At 41.8% G+C, this 19,884-nt stretch overlaps 1 protein-coding gene across 2 annotated transcripts in view; it reads left to right on the top strand.

Moving 5' to 3' along the window:
• Nucleotides 1-343: 343 nt before the first annotated feature.
• pkn2a (protein kinase N2a) overlaps nt 344-19,884 on the top strand; it is a 26,756-nt gene continuing 7,215 nt past the window's right edge. Inside the window, exons 1-12 of one of the 2 annotated variants that reach the window (XM_061043436.1) lie at nt 344-645; nt 7,854-8,018; nt 8,459-8,594; nt 12,556-12,710; nt 15,484-15,613; nt 15,736-15,881; nt 16,102-16,315; nt 17,274-17,459; nt 17,649-17,758; nt 19,064-19,207; nt 19,438-19,513; nt 19,637-19,793. In XM_061043436.1, the coding sequence (XP_060899419.1) occupies nt 625-645; nt 7,854-8,018; nt 8,459-8,594; nt 12,556-12,710; nt 15,484-15,613; nt 15,736-15,881; nt 16,102-16,315; nt 17,274-17,459; nt 17,649-17,758; nt 19,064-19,207; nt 19,438-19,513; nt 19,637-19,793 (1,640 nt within the window). In that variant the 5' untranslated portion in view covers nt 344-624. Of the gene's footprint in view, nt 646-5,279; nt 5,502-7,853; nt 8,019-8,458; nt 8,595-12,555; nt 12,711-15,483; nt 15,614-15,735; nt 15,882-16,101; nt 16,316-17,273; nt 17,460-17,648; nt 17,759-19,063; nt 19,208-19,437; nt 19,514-19,636; nt 19,794-19,884 lie in introns of those variants that run through there. The other variant, XM_061043435.1, reaches the window with a different exon arrangement.

Raw genomic sequence — 19,884 nt, 5'->3', positions numbered from 1 at the left:
TGTGTTGTGTTGTGTGTATGTATATATGTGTTGTGTTGTGTGTATGTATGTATGCTGGCTGCTGGAATACCTACATTTCGTTTTCACATACTTAAATATTAATAATTTACAAGCTTTTATTTTTTGTGTTTTTAGCATAGACTGAATATTAAATGTTAAATGTATTTGGTTATCAGCATGAGGTAAAGTCTCGGGGATGCGTCCAGTCTGCCTTACCTTACCAAAGAAGAAGAATAAAAGAAGTAAAGTGATATTTTATGAAGTTTTGTGTGACGTGTGTAGTAACTGAGCAGCAGCAGCAGCAGCTCTGCAGCTCCTCTGGGCGGACTCTCCCACTGTAACCACCGCCTCTTTCTCCAACTGCTCTGGGACAGATTCATGCCTCTACTCTCTTATTTATGATCACCAGTCCGCCCTCCAGGACCCTTCTAGGTCGGTGTGAGCGCATCAATGAAGTGTGAAGACGACATGGGAGTCCCCGTGTACCCGAGATGACCGATGATTTGGTCAAATAATCACTTCTTTTCGTCGCCAGAGAGGGAAACTTAAAACAAGGCTTGTTTTTGGAGTCCCACCTCCCCTCCTCTCTCCCCGTAGGATTTGATTCAAAGGCTAAAAACCAAGATGGCCGCCGATTCCGTGCAGGTAGGAAAAGTTGACAACTGTTTCGAAAAGTGCGCAAACTTTCTCCAAGGGCTCAATTATAAGTTAGCACACAGTTTTATTCTATTAAAGTTCAGTGGCTGCGTGTTCACGGTGATGTATTAAAAAGGGAACGGCCTCTGTAAGATCCCACAGGGTTGTCTGGGAATTATCCATGGATTGAGGCCTGGGAAACAATTATCTAAAGTTACTTCTTCTCAAATGTACAAGTTGTATCTCAGTGTATCCAAGTTGTATCCCAGACGCTGCTGTGTTAGTTCATGTACCGCGAAGTGACGTCATTGTTAAACATGTAAAAGTTATAATACCTGTGAAATAAAGTTTGTTAAACGTTAACGTACATGTCTGTAGCCTCACGTCAAGTTACCCAGCACTAAACTATTAATGGACTGTAGTTATTAATAAAAAGTGTTTTACAATGCAGTAAATGTTATACCTATTTCCATAGTTTGTAAGGAGCTAGTGTTCACTGGTTTGATAGTTTTCATATTTTTAAAACATGTTACACACCGGATGAACTCAACATGTCACCGGCAGCTAATAGGCAGATAATATTCTTACATTCAAATGCACGTTTTCATATTAAAAGAAAGATTAAGTACATGTTTAAAGCTTTACAGTCATGTCTCATCATTCTCCATGAACAGTCATGACTCACTGATCAATGTGGTTTCACTTGAGTGACGTCATACTGCAAATAAATCTTTCCTATTTATTTAAGATAGCGTCCAAAGACCTGAAATCATCCACGACTTTATTTAATCACGTTTAACACTAAATCAATGTCAGCTTCATCAATAAGCCTCTGTTATCTAAGTGTGATTACTCACATTATTACTCATATTCACCGGGAGTGTTGATGGAGGGAAAAGGTTACAGCAGATAACAAAAACACTTCTGATGAGTATAAGTTTGAATGTTTCTTGTTAATTTGATTCCTGGGGCTTGCACAGACTGAAACTGATCACTGAAGCAACAGGTGCTTGGGTGAACCAGCTGAATCATAAAGTGTCTTTATTGTACACAGTGCCATGAAAAGATGTCTCAGCCATGAGCAGTTCTTTCTACACTCGCTTACGCTGTTATATTTCCATAGCAGACCAAATTAAACTGCGTCTTATAACAGAGGGCAAGACCACCTGTTTCTATTCTTGAATATTGAACATAACTGGATATTGACACCCTTTACTGATATGGGATCCCATTAATTCAGTAATATATTTATATAAAGTCATCAATTGGCTTGACTGAATGAACTATATTAATTTAAGGATATGTTTAAGAGGTATGGATCTGTAGTGTACCATCATTATTTGGTTCCCCCCCAAAAAAATATTTTGTATTTTCTTTTTTCTCGATTTTTTTTGTTTTTTTGTAAACGTATATTTAAACATTTTTAAATCATCAAAAACGAAATGAAGAATTTTAATGTTGAAAATCACAACATATGGAGGGGCTGCTAGCTGAGCTGCTGCTAGATTGTTTAGCTTATTTCAAGGTGAACAGCTTGTTTGGTCAAAGTCTTTCAAAATATTATCTAATTCTAATAATATATCAATAAGGTTTAAAAGGGAAATGTAATTGCTTAAATGTAATGATACAGAGACAGTTAACATTAACTGAAAGACTATTTCAATAAGAAGTCAAGTATAAAATGATCTGTGGTGCCTTTCCACTGAGCTGTGTTAAAAGTAAAAAACTCATTTTGTGGGCACTCAAGTGGAAAGTCAAACTGACCCCTCTGTTTGAGCTGGGATGCTCACTGCCTCTGAATTACCCTTTAAAAAAACTCTGTCTCTGTGTTTGGACTCTTTATGGATTATGTTTCTTGTCAGTGACAGATATATAATAGGTACAGTTATTGTAATACACTTTTCCGCTCTGTTACATTCAGCGTTTAATGAATTTTCTTACACTTATCTTACTGTCCATTAACATAGCCCTGCAGTGTGAGACATTACCTATAGTTTGTCACAGTGTGGGATATGTCTCATGCCGGTGAGAAGGCTGCGTTTGAAGGATCTGCGTTTATTAGCCTGTGTTGCTATTTCTGGTGGCATCGGAGCACCGGGGCTGTGGCCAACACTCTGCAGCCAGCTGCGGGGTGAGACAGCAGGGTGTCAGGTTGTAGGCTGAGATAGGCCTCGTGCAGAAATGGAAAGGGTTCAGTATTTAAAGCTTGAGCCTGGATAGTGCCCTCAACTTTTCCATTGTCCCATTGTGTGAATGGAGTTCTTGCTGCAGGAGCTTTCAGGCTTAAAGAGCGAGTTAACCTGCTTACACTTGAGGCCTAGACCTAATGTTTGCTTTAACCTCACAGTTTCTTTTCATGTCTCAGGCCCAAGAAGAGCTCTTTTACACGCTCAACATGTGTACACAGAACAGTTGCTTTACACCTCCTATAGGAATATGTATTTTTGGACTTTATCAAATAAGGGTCCTAGATGGCAGTTCACATAACTTTAGCTATAATGTTTTAGTTTTTTTGGGGGATCAAACGCCCCTTTTTCTATAAATCATATTCAGCAAATAATATTTATTTTGAATATCGAACTTAACATGAAGCTCAAAGGTTTTAGAAATGCTTTTCATTTGTTGTTAGCCTTAAGCATTTCACTAAGCAGCTAGCAGCCGAACCACACTGACAAGAACAAGCTCCCTCCATCCATCAAAATCTGTATGCATTGCGGTAAGAGTGGAAACATTTGCTTACAATTCCTCCCTCACTCGTCTTTGAACCTAATAAGTCCTGAGTCCCGGTGCAGCGTCACTCCCTCGACAAGGCAATACATTCAAGCAGCAAGAAATGATAAGGGCCTTACAGGTAAAAGAGCAATCCACAGAAGTATTGTACCCAGAGAGCAGCAGCCAATGTTACACAAGAGAGCGCCCTTTTCTCTTTTCTCTGGATATACTTTCTGTGTTTGATCTCAATTTAAAGCTCAGACCTTGTGGGTCTACCGCCTGATTTATTTCCACCTTATCTGATTGGCCTTTCATGGATTTCCTTGCATTGTTGTGCAGTAAAATAGCCCATTTTGGGTGTCCTCACGCTGTCCTTTAACCACGCTGGGCAAACGGCTACACTGCAAACAAGTTTTGCAAGGCATTGAGCAGAAGACAGGATTGGCTTCTCCCCCTCACACAGAAATTCTTGCACTTCCAGGAGTTGTGACCTCCATTTAACCTATGACTCACCAATGAGCTTCTGGACCAGGATGTGTGCAAACTATAGTTTCCTCTGAAGTGAGCACCTATAGAGGAGGGGGGGGGGGAGCGTTCATGAGGGTTGACCGAGAGTATGACTGAGCCCATGGAAATAATTTATCTTACCTATGAAGTTTTTTTCCCCACATAAACATAAATCTATCTGCCAGAAGCCCAGAGGATGATTTCAGTTTTCCTCTAGGTTACTGTAAATCTGAGGTGTCCAGACAGAGCCTTGGATCCTTGTGCAGCTTCTTCCTTTCAAAAAGCTTTTTTTCTTTGTTGATCAATCCACATATTCATCACAGATTTCTGATGTTACCAGGTTGAGCAGTATCCCGACTATAGAAGGGACCTGAACAAACCAGATAAGCCATCACTTAAACTTACAGTATTGGGGGAAAAAAAAGTTGTTTAGGGGTTAGGATTCCTTCAGAGTTAACCGTCCATGAGGACAGCAGAATTATCCACAGAGGTATCCTCCTCTTCAAAACAAATTCACCAGGATATTAAAAAACGGCAAAATACCCTTAACAACAAAGGAGTTTCATATCAATCATCATTGTCTCTTGGGGTGCCAGATAGCCTAGCGGTTATGACGCGTGTACAGGGGATAGAATCCTCAGAAGTGTGCGGCCCCAGTTCGACTCAGACTTGGCATCTTTGCCGCGTATCATTCCCCAATCTCTCACCCCTGTCTCAGATCTATCCACTCTTCTTCTTATACAATAAAGGAATATAAGCCCCTAAATATTGGGCGATGAATGCTGCGATACTGCACAATGTAATCGCACATTGCACTTTCTTCTCATGTTGTATTATTTTTGTTCTTGGTTCCATTTAGTCCTTTCTGTCTTTTTAAAGAAGAAATTCACCTTCCTCTCATGGCAGCTCAAACAAGCAGTGGGAAGTGTAATCTGACATGTGTCACTGTTTCTGCTTTGTTAAAGGTAGTTCTGTCTATCTCAGGTGGAAATATCCAATAAGTTATCATTGTTGTTATCAAGGTAAAGTTTATCCAGGTCCCCTGTCTAGATCATCTCTAGCCTCCAACACTGTAGGAAACTGTCGACTGCATAACTAATACGACTGAGTATATTTAGCTTTGTGTCTTACAGTGTTAACAATGCAGGGTTCATATCTGATTAGCTCTAATATATAACTCAACCTCAAACTTCATCTTTATCTACTCTCAGACTTGAATGGTCTTGTGGGGGGGCACAATGGACAGCCAGTGTTTTGTTTTGAACCTGGGTTAATTTTAGACTCTCCCTGGAGTGAGATTAGGTCCCATTCTGGGCCGCTCTGACCTCACAACGTTAAAGCTAAGAGGGATTTGGCTGTCGCTGCTTGGACAGTTTATCCTCCCTGTTGATGTCAATGGTCTGTGGGAGAGAGCTTGCAAAATGAGAGAGAAGCAGACACTAGCTGCGTGAATGAGCGTGGCTATGGACGGCGGCTCTGTCAGCTGTGGCGTCGCCTAAACCTTTTGTGGATATCTTTGCTTTTACTCGACGGTCGAACTTCAGTGGAGTTCATGTTATGACAGTTCAGCTAGGCAGCAGAACATGCGTGGACTGGTTTGTTCAACTGATCTAGTGATGGAGTTGGACGAGAGCGATGAAGCGATGGTAAGACAGAAATATTGTCTTGGAGGTTTTGCTGAATTGTCTTGAGCTTTCCTTTTGAAATCAACTGAAGCGGTCGTAATATTTAATGGTGGCTGGTGGGGGGCGTATTTGAACCCATAACTTGCGGTGGTGAAGAAAACGATGGCTTGAATGCAAAACAGACCCCGTGGTTGTCAGTGTGATGGGCTGTTTTCCACATCTCATTATGCCCTTCTTTTATTTAGAGAGTAAGCTCATTGCCACTACACCGTTGTGGCTCAGACTGGGCAGTGGAATCTGGTTCAACCTATACATTTGACTTATTTTGTTACTTCTGTTATCTGGAGCTGCAGACGGTGAATTTGAGGATGTGCCCTTTGCACTGAAGATATTTCCAAAACATCTGAGGTGACAGATGTTTTATAACCACCACGCTTTTGCATTGCTAATCAAACTATTTTAAGCCTGTTTTTAAGCAGTTACTCACAGGTTCAGATTATACGTTGTGGTTTAATAGTTGTAACCACGTTATGTAATTGAAAGAATGTTTTACAACTTGAAATGTGAAATAAGAAGATGTTTTTAAGGTGAAGAACTTGAAAGGAATAAACGGATTATTCACAGTAATGCTCGAGTAGTCACAGTTTTCTAACAACAAGTGTCACCGGCGCAGCACTGAATAGATGTTGAACTCTAAAGCTGAAGCCATTCAGGAAGTCTATTCTAATCCCTCTTTAGTACTGGTGACGGCTTTAAGGATGCAGGTAAATGTTGAGTGACAGCAGCAGTAAAACACCACGCACACAGACTGGCTCAAGTTCAAAACACACCACAGCTTGACCCTTTGATAGTCTGGGCACGCTGCAGGAGTCTCTAAATGCTGACAGGTGGCGAGATGATTTTCAGAGCATTGAAGGTGGTGTCACTTGCGCTGCATTTATTTTATTTAAGCCCAACGTAAAACTTGTTAATATTTGTGGTAAAATGTTGTACTTAAACTGCAGGAAAAAACAGCATTAGTTCTGTTTTGTTTTTATTTTTTTGGTAACTTCAACAGTTAATCAAATAGTGGCATAGTGACAAAACCCAAATAAATAGCACAAATGTGGCTAATGCTCCATCTTAGACTCTGACCTGATGGTAAGTCCTGAACAAAAGGAAGTTTATGCTCATTTATAGAGGACAGGCACAACAGACAGACTGACTGAAATGCACAGGTAAAGACTCAAAGACAGGCTCAGGCTGCATATGTGCAGGATACATTCTCCAGCATTAGTTATTTCTTCAGCAGGTGTTAATTTGCAGCGAGGGGCTTTCTGAACGCTATCAGGAGAGGGGCTTGTACTTGTTCCGCTTACCGTCACATTCTGGTGATGCCGTAGTAAAAGGCATGTTTAAAATGTTTGCAGACATACCCAACATTGGTTGGACTTGATGACACATGTTTTGCCCCTTTTTGCTTGAAACCTCTGTAGGGATGTAGCAGTGCACAGAATTGACTGAACAGCATGTACAGTACCTCACAAGTTTCTGGGTCTCAGTTTGGTATAGTGCAGTCAAGTAGGAAAAAACCCCTGAAAGAATAAAGTCTTTTTTTGTATCATGTATCTTAATAAAGTAAACATTGTTGGGACTCCGTCAAAGACCCTTGCCTGTGGATGATCTCTGAACAGCTTGAGCTTGTCTGTCTGTTGTTTCCACAAACATACTCGTCTTCAGTTGAACGACATTCAGTTTGACACTGATCTCTGTCCTTTGAGCTCGACTAACCTGGCTAAGACAACTAGCCGGTTACAGCTGAGTAGATAAACAACTGGTGCGCTGCCAAAAGATGCTTGCTAATGCTTGCAAGGAGTCAACAGTAAGAGACTGAATTAGGTTTGTTTCGTAGGAGGTGGTCACATAAAAAACGGCACAGAGTAAATATAGCATTTGTTAATAAAAATAGCATCATTATTGACCTGGTGATAGGGGGAAGAGAATCTCACTGATTACTATGAGGAACACATTAACTGCTGGGCTGAAACCATTACTGTTGCTCTTCCTGAGTTTTTACAGCTTCCTCACTGTTCAAGACAAAATGGAATTACATGCGTTCTGTTTTGAGGCAGTAGCTCAAGCTGTTGGGAAATATTGAAGGTGTAGCTGTTCTTTTTGTGAGTGTTTGTGTTGAGAGTGTGTAGCCTGTTGAACACTGTCTGCACGGCCTTCTTGTTGACGAGGTTACTGACCCTGGTATGTCCTCTCCTCCTCTTTTTGTCTGCTTGCTTATTTTCCTCCTCCTCCTCCTCCTCCTCCTCTCTTGCTGACTTCCTTTAAATCACATTCTTCCCCTCACCTCCTCTTCTTCATCCTCCTCTTGCGTCTCTTCAGGGGGATACCAGGGGCCAGATGGTGGCGGAGAGACTGGGTCTGGGACACAACCTGGACCTGTCCGACACCATGGTCCAACAGAAGCTGGACGAGATCAAGGAGCAGATCCGGCGGGAGATCCGCAAGGAGCTGAAGATAAAAGAAGGAGCGGAAAACCTACGAAAGGTAAAATGCGTGATTTAGTTTGAAAGTCTTTCTCTCCATTATTTAGTATTCCTCGCCATCATGTTGGGTTTCTCTGAGATATATTTTGTAAAACAGAAAGAAAAAGAAATCTGTCAACATGTAAGAGACTAATATCCTGACTTTGAGCACTGAGCGGGGTCAGTCTTAAAAATAACATTGGTCCTCCGTTCCCGTTTGTCAAACGATATGATCTATTGTTGAACCCTTTCTGCCTTTTTAATGTGTTTGAAACTCTCGGCTGTTAAAATATAGTCTTGTCTGGAAAAAAAAAGCTCTTAGAATATCTTAGGACATTTCACAACCTTTTTCACCAGCTGAATAATCTCTCCCCATGACCACTAAACCACCATTATGGAGTTTTAAATCTTCATAGTCAATCATCAGATTTCCTCAAGTCTCCTCCTCTCTCCTCTCTTCAGGTCACTACAGACAAGAAAAGCCTGGCGTATGTCGACAACATGCTGAAAAAATCTAACAAGAAGGTCGAGGAGCTTCACCAGGAGCTGCAAGAGCTCAACGCCCACATCGTGGTCAAAGACCCCGAGGAGCTGCTAGGTAACAGACGTCAATGTAGCCACAGAAGATTAGATAAACAGTCAAGTGGTAATAACAGCTGTCACAGAAAGAAGATATACTTTATTAATCCAGCAAGGGGAAATTCAATTATACACTCTGTTGTTGAACATGCTACACACACACACAGGCTGAAATACACACACATGCACAAACAGGATCCTCTGGACATGCAGAGTGAGAGGGCCATTCCTAAGGAGTTGAACTGAACCGACAACACTCCAGGTCCCAACCCAAGTCCCTACAGACTGAGCTACTGCTGACCCCTGCACTAAAACAAAAACACATAATATGGCGTTGTCGTAGTTTGCTATTGCGCTCCACGTTAGTTGATTTAAGGGCTAACTGTAGGGTTAGCCAAACTACTGCTTTTATATTCCTTCACTCCTCGACAGTGATGGAGGAGTGATTATCATTGTTCTGTTCAATACTTACTAACTATCTTTTCATTTCTGACATTTTTGGCCCCAAACGTTTGAACTGTATGTTTTAGTTGTCAGAGGTCAACTCTCCCCCATCTCATTCTCATGAATTGGATTGTACATACTGTAGGTCTGCTTAATTTTCATATTTTATATCGCGGGCAATGGAAAACCCCATCTGCCGTCAACAAGGGGACAAATCTAGACGAGGATTTGTATAGATAGATAGGAACTTTATTAATCCCTTGGGAAGGTTCCTTCAGGGAAATTCAGATGGGGGAACCTTCCCAATGGATTAATAATCGCTTTAATAATATATCTATAAAACTACATCTATAAATATTGAACAGTTTTTTTTTCTGAGCATCATAAGGTTGGTTTCTTCATACAGCTGATTTAATTGACAGCTGAAAAGCAGGTGTCCTTGGTTGCGTGAGTTTTCTACAGTATTTCTTTTATTTCTTTTTCTATATGAAAGACTCATTTTGAGCCTTAAGTAAAGCTGGGATTGTTACAAAGTAGCCTTCCAATTATTGCCATTTCCATTATCACCTTGTTGTTCACTCCTAAATACTGGTTTTGTTGAAACACAAGATATCACTATATAATCCGTTTGGCTACACTGTGTCACCTATATGAGCTCACAAACACACAGAGCTCATTGAGTGTTTGGAGGTGACTCACTCTCCAGAGGCTGACATTGTTACATTCCACATTCCACCGACGGCTACAATGAGCTGACGATTGTTCCCCTCCGAGGCTGTTGAAAGCCCGCTCCTGTGCGTTTGTCCACAACAATGGAATTAGGAGAGAGTTAGACCACAACAGCAGCGTGTGTGTTCAGTGATGTTTTGTTACAGTATTTGCCTCATAAATGTAGTGTTTTGTTGGAGGCGAGTGTGCAGGTGAATTCAGGAAGAGAAGGAATGGCATTTGTCTGTGAGTTAGCATCACATCCCCCTGGTTCAGTTGACCTTAGGAAGTTGAGGACGGTTTGTGTGAGGGGGTTGTGTGTGTGTGTGTGTGTGTGTGTGCGCGAGCTTGGGGAGGGGAGGGAAGTTGTCTTGGTAAGGGGTTATCTTAAGTGGGAACAAATTTAGCCTGACTCCTTATCTAATGAACAAGCGCTTTATTTTTAAGAGACGTGACGCCAGCGGAATGTCGCTGCCTATTGCAAATTGATGGCGAGGGGCTGAGGGCAGCTAAACTCTCAGTCATGACACACATTTGTTAATTGTGAGAGGACAATTGCTTCCTGAAAGTTGCTTCATCTGTAGTTTGTTACACGAGGGAGTAAAGACGTCTAGGTTATAGTCCGTCACTCTGTTGAAGAGACGTGGACAGAGTCGCTCTCAGGCGGCGTCTTAGAGCAGCCGCAGCCCTGACACGGGGTCACCAGGCAGTTCACTCTGTCACATATGACCTCATTCATGAAGAGACTTGCCCAAGAGTTCAAGTCCAAGATGCTCTCCTGCCAGTCCTCATATTATATCTGAACCGCCCACGCCACTTTTGGGTCCAGTTTTTCTGAATGATGATGTAATAAGATTGTTAGCATGTTCCTTATTGCCTTCTCTTCGGACACACATGGGGTTAGTCTGAGGGAGGGTTCCCCTTGTCATCTATCCAGCAGTGACATCAGCCCTGCAGCTATTCAGTAGCTCAGTATCTGGTCCTCTGGCCCAGCGTAGGCTGAACCACGCTGAGAGGGAGGGGCCGCCGGGTGCTTGAATTCTTGGCTCGATGCGACCTTGACAAAACTAAAGCCCTCCTACGCGGAGAGGAAACCCCACGTAGTCTGGATGACATAAGCAGCACTTATGCATGTGTTTCTCTTTCTCATAACGCTGACCTTAACTCATCTTTGTGCACTCGCAGTGACGCCACAAACTTTTATTATGCAATAAAAACTTTAATGTCAGTTTTGCCCCGAGCCCATGTTCAATGTTGCTTCACAGCTCAACTTTCAAGTGTCCACTCTGATTGTCCCATCTAGCTCTTTGCCTGGGGACAGTGAACATCCTCCCTTCCTCCTCAGAAATCTCTGCATTGAAGCTCTCAGCTCATTAAGGGTCATTAGATGAATCATTTAAAACTTTCAGTTCAAAGAATCACATGCTTCCTTTTCGCCTGTGCCCCGCAGGTGTTCAAATAAATCTTCAGACATTCAGAGGGAATGAATCAGAGACCCGCCTGCTGCTATCTGTGTTTGGCAGAATAACTGATTTTGCTCACACGGTTTAGTTTTGGTGATCTCAGTCAGACGTTACACTTCTGGGAAAACTGTCTATTTTCATGTTTTCTGTTGGAGTTCAAACATGGAGAAAAAAAAAAAAAGCAAGAAGATTATGATTTGTGCCGTAATGGGCTTTTCTTTTTCTTTTTTTTATGGCTTTGTTTTGGATTGGGTGGAACTGTCTTGTGTCTCTTTCTGGTACTTTTCTAAAGTGTGACTTTACGACATACAGAAACTGAACTAGCAAGTCAAGTCAGGAGAGGTTAGGCAGGTTTTTTTGCCCACCTCGTGTGTGTGTGTGTGTGTGTGTGTGTGTGTGTGTGTTAGTGCGTGTGCGTGTGCGTGTGTGATCCCTGTGGAGGGGTTTTCTCTGCACCTTTTCGTGTTCAGACAAGACAACAAAACAATGACTTCATCTCCCAGAATTGTGGTCAGGGGTTATAAGACATCGTTTTTGTTGTCACATTTTGTGTGTGAGTGACTTCAAACTTCAAAAGCCTAAATATGAACGTGTCAAGCATCACTCTGGTTTTTAAGTTGTGCATAGAAAAGCTGTGTTCCCAAAAATAAGATTGACGTTGCTCTGATTGTGTCATTGTCAGCAGCGTTCATACAGCATTTGCATGCACAGTTATGTCACTGTAGCGGTAGTAGTTATCTGCAAGTTCACACTTGTTTTTAGTGTTTTGTTCCCAGTTTCTTAGAATAGAGTCGGCTGCAGGGTTTCCCTCTGCTGTCAAACTTTTGAAAAGAAATTAGGTGAGAGCCAATGAGAAAACAGGAAATGAAATCAAAGCATCATAACAAATCTAATTCCATTATTTTAGTTGCTTTTTTTTATTTGTTTGATCACATGTTTTTGTTGTCTGTGTCTGAAAAAAGGAGTTTAAAAAAGACACATCTGGTCTAATGAAAAGTGTCACTCTGACACGGTTTACCGGTCTGAAAGTCTGCTTCCTGTAAAATCTAAATGTTATTGACTGGAAGAACTGTTTGAGCTGAACTAAACAGCAGCCCTGTCTGGATTCATTTAGCGACTTCTGAAGCTGCTACCTGACATGTTGTTATAAGCAGTGATTGCTCATTTCACTGAGCTGCTTGACTGTTTAGCTTACTTCAAAAGGGCAGGCAGCCAAAAATAGCACTTACATGCTGAGTGACTATTTACAGTCAGTGTATCTTTGTGACGAACTCTGGTAGCACATGCAGAGTCGTATATCTGTGCTTTTTCCTGAGGGCCATAAGAGGGTGACTCTTACTTTTTTTTTTTTTTCTCTTTACCCAGAATGCCCTTTGACCCCAGATACCCCCAACAGTGAGGTGAGAATGTGCACAAGCAGCAGCCGCCTGGCCGCCCTGAAAAGACAGAATGACATCGAGCTCAAGGTCAAACAGGGAGCAGAGAACATGATTCTGATGTACTCCAACGGACCCTCCAAGGTAAGAGTCAGCACGCGGGAGGGGTCACATGACTCTTGGGTTTGAGGAGGGTCATGTTAAGACAGTGGGATGCAATAATACACATCACAAACCCCCCCCTGAACAATCAGGACTACTGGCAACTTTTTTGTTTTTATAAATATGTGCTCACTTTCCACTTTCTCTCTATCTCTTAGCTCATTACCTTTTTGGATTTTAAGTCCTCTATCAACTTAATATCAAAACAAGATCTATCTCAACCTTAGACTTTTCATACATTAATAACAGTAAGGTAAAATAAATACATTTAAAAAGTATATATTTATATCCTGATTTAGCTGAGAACAAAGTCAGGACAGACTTTAGCTCAGTTTCCACCAAGCGGTCCAGTTCTGATCAGTTTGGTACTATAAACATTTATTGACGTTGTCTTTGTCAAAATGTGGGAATGGTATCAAAATAACTGATCCATACCGTCCTACTTTTTTGCTTCCCTTCTGTTTGTGGTGCAAAGCATACCAATCTGACCCTAAAGGGGGGAGCTAGACATACTGTCTGTTGATTGGTCAAAAGAATCACCACTTTCGTGCAACAGCACAAAACACGCCATGTTTAGAAATACACTGGATTTTGAGAGAGTAAATTGAAGGCTGTTTTTTTTTTTTTTTGTGGATAATGTCAGCTCGTAGCACCGCTCCATGGACGACCTGGGAGGTGCAGACCTTCTCAGGGATCATTAGTGAAGAGGGGGTGCAGGTCCTTTATTGTTGCCCGTAGTTTGCAGTGTTGGGTTCTTTGTTGAATTTATCGGCGGGCTACACGATGTCATGTTGCTATGGTGTCACACTCTTACGTGGCGTACGCTTCTATCGCCATCCTGGTTACACCCCGCGTACCAAGTAACGGTTCATTGGCTGTTGAAACGCAAGCAGGATCAGGTTTACTGTTCCAAACTGTACTGAACCAAGCCAGACCGCTTTGTGGAAATGAGGCTTTATGAAACCGTTTTTTTAAGGATTTCCAGAGTCACAATTAATCATTCTTATTAGCGCATTTATTTTTAAAGCTACCGTAGTCTTAACCACATCAAAACTGTAGTAATCATTCCTAGTTTAAAACTGGTTCTCAGTCTGCAGATGGTGGAATGGTGCATGTAAGATTTGCTTGTTGCAGCCTCCCTGTAGGGGAGAGGGAAACATGAGAAGGCGCTGACACGTACTGTGTGTCATGCATTGCTGTTTGTTCACAGAGCTCTTGGGCTCTCTGCGGCTCCTCTAATGCTCAGAGAGAAACACTATAATTTAGTTGGGATGTGTGTCTGTGTGTGAAGTCAGCGGGACTAATAACAGCTGGAGCACTGAGAGCCGCTGATGCCCATCGAGGTCTGTTGTGTCTGTGGTAATTGAAGCCACTTTGTAGTGGAAGGTTAAGTGGAGTGTAAAGTTTCAGTAGAGTCATCTGCACTCTGCGAGTAGTATACTGCCTCATTTATTCATTTATTTGATTTACTTTACTGAGATCCCCATCAGTTATTACCACAGTAACAACTATTCTTCATGTGTGTCTCTGTGGATGTTTGAGATGTAAGTTAAGTTACATGCCAAAAATAAATCCTTAATAAACAGTTTGTTGTTTGGGGAATGACCTTTTTTTTTTCCCTTTCAAAGCGAGACATCACTGAATCGTGTTTGTTGAACAATGTGAAGCTACAGCTTCCAGGAGGTTAGCTTAGCTGAGAATGACAGAAAGAGACAGAGGGAAAAGGCTAGCCTGGTTCTGTCCAGAGGTTAAGAAAGCCATCTTTAAAGCTCATTAACTATCAAGTTACAATTGATTTATTTAATCCATTCAGATTCAAATAACAATTTGTTATTTGCAGACTTGCCCCTTTGCCAAGAAATAAGGATTGCTTTGACATCAAAGCATATAAAATGATTTGCTTTGAACATATCTGACTTTAAAACAACTTTCTACCAGTATACCTCAGTTTATTAACCCCTTGCTACACCCCAGCATGAAGTCCACAAATTGTCCTTAAAACTTTGTGATGGAAATTTGCTCTGATATGGCTTCTGTTTAACAATTGTCTGCTTGCTTAAGTTTACGTCATGTTTAGTTTTAAAGTAGAATAAACATAAGGTCCTTTAATAATATACAAGAAAACACAAGAATTTTTGCATGCAGGACCTCAGCAGGTAACTGAAGTACAGTAAATGCAGTGTTGGGGAGTGACAGTGTTTTGTAAGTCACCTCCACATGTCAGACAGAGGCACCTTCCAGTTGGAAGTATTCCTGTCATGATGTCAGAGAGGAAATGCCTTCTTGACGGAGGTCTTTCCTGAACGCAGCCGCGACATCCAGGATTTAAACTTCAGAGGAATTCTGGGTGGAGTTTGCTTACTTCACTAACTGTGTGTGTGTGTGTGTGTGTGTGTGTGTGTGTGTGTGTGTGTGTGTGTGTGTGTGTGTGTGTGTGTGTGTTTGTGTGAGGGTCAGCAATTACAACCCACAATGAGATTCCACCTTTTTTTCATGGATAAGATTTTCCATGTGGTCACTTGTACTTTAGCTCCTATTAAGGGCATGAACCGGCACCATGGCTGTTTTGGATACAACAACAAAACACAATAAGTGACAAAGGATGATGTTCATGTAGTTGTTGCTTCCTGGTTGTTCTTTACTTAGAAGTAAAAGTATTGTAAGTAAAGGGTGTGTGTATGTATATCAAAGTGGGATTTAATTAAGTTAATCCTGCATTACAAAATTAGTAATCCATTTCCATTGCTGTTTGTAGGATCGTAAGTTGCTAGCAACCGCCCAGCAGATGCTTCAGGACAGCAAGACGAAGATCGAGTTCATCAGGATGCAGATTCTCAAGGCCAGCCAGGCCAGCGAGCTGAGCTTCGAGAGTAATGATGTGATGGGTGAGCCCCAGCTTGCATTCTAATTCTGCAATATGTCAAGGTTTGAGGAGAAACTCCACAACGGACAGAAAATTCCCAAATGTCTTGTAAAGTAATAAATCTCGTCCTGCCTTGCACTCCAGACAAGCCCATAATCAGCCCGCTGGACCTTCGGGTGGAGGAGCTTTGTCACCACGCGAAGATAGAGTCTGCTGTGGCCGAAGGAGCCAAGAACGTCATGAAGCTCCTGGGGACGGGAAAGGTCACCGAGAAAAGAGCACATTCAGAGGTAGATGTGTCTGTGGTGTGCATGTAAGCAGGTTTCTGTTCATGTAAAATCCACTTCTTCTACCCCCCTTTTGGATTGTAACTGAAACTAATCCCTGCCCTGCTGCTGTGCTCCTGTCGAGTAAACTGGACTGTGTAATCAGTGTTTTTTTTCTTTACTATCTATTCCAACATATTTCCTCCTCTGATTTTTTTCCACCCTCTTCTCTTCCTCCCTCCAGGCCCAGGCTCGTTTCAATGAGTCCAGTCAGAAGCTCGACCTCCTGAGATATTCTTTGGAGCAACGCCTCAACGAGCTGCCTAAAAACCATCCTCGCAGCATCAGCATCATTGAAGAGCTGTCTCTGCTGTCCTCACCGGCCCTCAGTCCCAGATCCAGCATCATCTCCACACAGAACCAGTACAGCACCGTGACCAAGCCCGCCGCGCTCACAGGTAACTGGACTCAAGACACAGCGACTGTTATTAACCTTTATTAGCATTCATCTCATAACGGCTTCTTGTGACATTCAAACCCCTTCTGTCTTCTCAATAACCTTTTAATGTCTGAAGGTGAGGTGTTCTGGGGGGAAATAATTCTTTATTCCCTCTATTTCAAATGATTTTTTGTTTAGTTGTGTATTGTGGATGATGTATTTTGACCTGTGCTAAAGAATTAAGATTATTTTCTAACAAACAAAACAAAAACCCTGGCAGCTATACTGGTTTCTATCTTTAACAAATCCAACAGTAAACACGTACGATTTCTTCTCTTTCTCCTTGTTTTGCCTGGCTTTAAAATGTTGGCACATTTCAAAACCTAGATCTGAGTTGCTCTAAGGACACATTTTGGGTTCAGATTATTTTTCAATGTGTAAGTCATTTTTTTTCTGCTAGGTAAGTCAAACCATCATAATAAATCTTAAATCTTAAATCATCATTCAAAGGAAAAAATCACCGGAAGAGTCGAGAGTGACAGCTGGGCATGACGAAAACAGAACGGAGAAAAGTTTCGGTCACAGTGACAGACAGCTGGAGGAGCTGCAGCTAAATTTCCCCTTAAAGTTAAAGACTAGATCCTGTTAAAGATAAAAGTTATTCACAAAGCATCTTAGCCCTTAAGAGAGCTCTAAAGTAAAGATCTAAGGATGAAGAGTTTCTCACAGAGAAGAAAGAAGGAGAGAAAGGTGATCGTAACAATTCCAGATCTATCACAGCCTCATATTAATATCAATCAGATTTAGTAGACTCTTACAGTTACCAGCATGGTGAATAAACAGGAATTTAACTTAATGTCAACCCCTGCCTGATAGATTATCCCATGTAAAATGTGCAAGTAAGGACAGCAGAACATCTTTAAAAAAGAGGCAGATCGTTTGACTCATGGATGTGTATCGTCTCCTCTTTCTTCCAGGCACGTTGGATGTCAGGCTCATGGGCTGTCAAGACCTTCTGGAAAATGTCCCTGGTCGTTCCAAAGCTGCATCTGTCCCGCTGCCGGGCTGGAGCCCCAGCGAGACAAGATCGTCCTTCATCAGCCGAGCCAACCGAAACCGTGGTGTGAGCTCACGTAACCTGACAAAGAGCGAGGAGCTTTCCAGTAAGTCCGCCTGAGCTTGTACACTGTCTGGAAATAAGTCAATGTTGATCAAGAAGATTGAAAACCTATTCTGTGATTTCATTGAGCTTTACTTAAGTTACCAACGAACTACAGCTGGACCATGATATACATGTTAGACTGACCACTATCACTGGCCACAATCAGGACATTTTGAATGTGTGTCCTCAGATGAGATCAGTGCCGTGTTGAAGCTCGACAACACGGTAGTCGGCCAGACAAGCTGGAAGTTGGTCAGCAACCAGGCCTGGGACCAGAAGTTTACATTGGATCTGGACCGGGTAAAAAAAAAAAACACATTCACACTTGTGCCTAGAGGTGGACGATATGGGAAAAATATCATATCACGATTTTTGTTTTGCAAAATCACGATCATGATTTTATCACAATTTTTTTCATACTGATCTTTAGACAAATTTGTAAGTTACTGACCAGTTCAATGAAACTTATTTCCCTGTATAATGTTTTTAAATGCACAAAAAAGTTTAATCTAAAAAACATCTTTTAGAACATATTTAGCAACAGAAATGTCTTTTATTTTCTATTTATGCACAATTTGAAGGTTTTCCTCACCACTTTGAAATTATGATTTAGTTATGTGTCCTCTTTTTATGTTCATCAGGAAGATTTTCACGCAGTGATGCATTCATTTAAAAACATGTAGACTTCGAGTTCTTGTGTTTCTGTTCTACTTTAGCCCTGCAGAGTTCCTACAGCTGTAGCTTCATACAGATTCTGCAGCCTTTGTTGTTTTTTATGACATCATTGGACTAACTTTAGTTTAGTTTATATATAATCAAACATAATACAGAATGTGTTCATTAAGTGACACATGATCAACGTAAGTTTTACTGACAGAAGAGTTTAATTCATAGAGGGGGCGGTACATTGTTGATTGACAGACACACAGTCACCATGGTTACTCACTCTCACCTGCCTGCTGCTTTGTAACATCGTTTAGTGTAATCCCTATAAATTCAGTTATCACAACAGGTGAGCTTCGGGTGGAGAGGCTTGATAGTAACTTTCAAAAACTGAGAGAGAGCAGAAAACACCGACAGCAACATTTTAAACACCGGGGTTATATCTCTCATCACTGACTGTCTGAGCTCCCCTCTGTCTGACTCTCTGCAGACTGTTAACGTCTCTCTGGCTCGCTTAGAGTTTCTTGTGTCGCTATCTGAGATGTAAACTTAACTGTGCAAACTATTCAGGACACTACTGCAGATAAGTTAAATGTTGCTCACGCCGTGTCAGTTTGGAAAAATATCACAACAGTTGCATACAAACGGGATGGAGTTGTTTTTGCGGACTTTAGGCTACTTTTATGTTTCGTTTTCGTTTTTCACCGCTGCAGAGCAAAAGAGGTGGAAGCGCGTCTGTGTCGGAGCGTAAACTGCAGCATGATAGAATAAACACATTAGCCTGGTTCTACGATCTCTCTGCTTTGGCAGATCGTCAGCAAGTTAAAATCCTTCACGATCCAAGATCGTTATATCGCCCACCCCTACTTGTGCCATCGACCTACATCTGTGCTGTACACTTGGTGTTGTGTTTGACATTTGTTTGTGTGTCCTGTCCTGTAGTCTCGTGAGCTGGAGATCTCGGTCTACTGGCGGGATTGGCGTTCGCTCTGCGCTGTCAAGTTCCTGAGGCTGGAGGACTTCCTGGACAACCAGCGTCATGGGATGTGTCTATACCTGGAGCCACAGGGGATGCTGTTTGCTGAGGTACACACACACACACACACACACACACACACACACACACACACACACACACACACACACACTTGACTTATCCGTGTTGATCCATGCTGTAATGTAAAATCCCTGTTTGCAATGTTTGGAAGTGTCTTAATCAGATATGCTGCATGTGAAGTTAAACAATTGACTTTGATCTTTTACACAATGTACTGACTGTTTACTTTGTTGTCTAAATTTGTGTTTTTCCACTTTAGGTAACATTTTTCAATCCTGTCATCGAGAGAAGACCAAAGCTGCAAAGACAAAAGAAGATTTTCTCGAAGCAGCAAGGTGAATTGTGATTTCCACTCACACACATGCCAATGAAAACCAAAGCTTAATTTGTAACATGAACATATCTTCCATGTATTTGCTCTTTATCTCCCTGTCTGGTGTCTGCCTCCTTGTTATCAGGTAAAACCTTTCTGCGAGCCCCTCAGATGAACATCAATATAGCCACGTGGGGCCGCCTGGTGAGAAGAGCCATACCGACCGTTAGCACCAACTCATTCAGCCCTCAGGTGGCTGATACCGGACCCAGCAGTCTGCCTGGATCTCCCACACCCAGCAGGTACTCACATACTCAACAACATGGACTGCAGATATCCAAATGTGATTAAACGGATGACATGCTTAAAAGAATCTTTGTGTTCCCCTGTCGA

The sequence above is a fragment of the Labrus mixtus genome, chromosome 8 (assembly GCF_963584025.1).
Source record: "Labrus mixtus chromosome 8, fLabMix1.1, whole genome shotgun sequence".
In the NCBI taxonomy this organism is placed as follows: Eukaryota; Metazoa; Chordata; class Actinopteri; order Labriformes; family Labridae; genus Labrus; species Labrus mixtus.
Note: the sequence above shows the minus strand (reverse complement) of the source record. Positions and strands in the feature narration are given on the sequence as shown.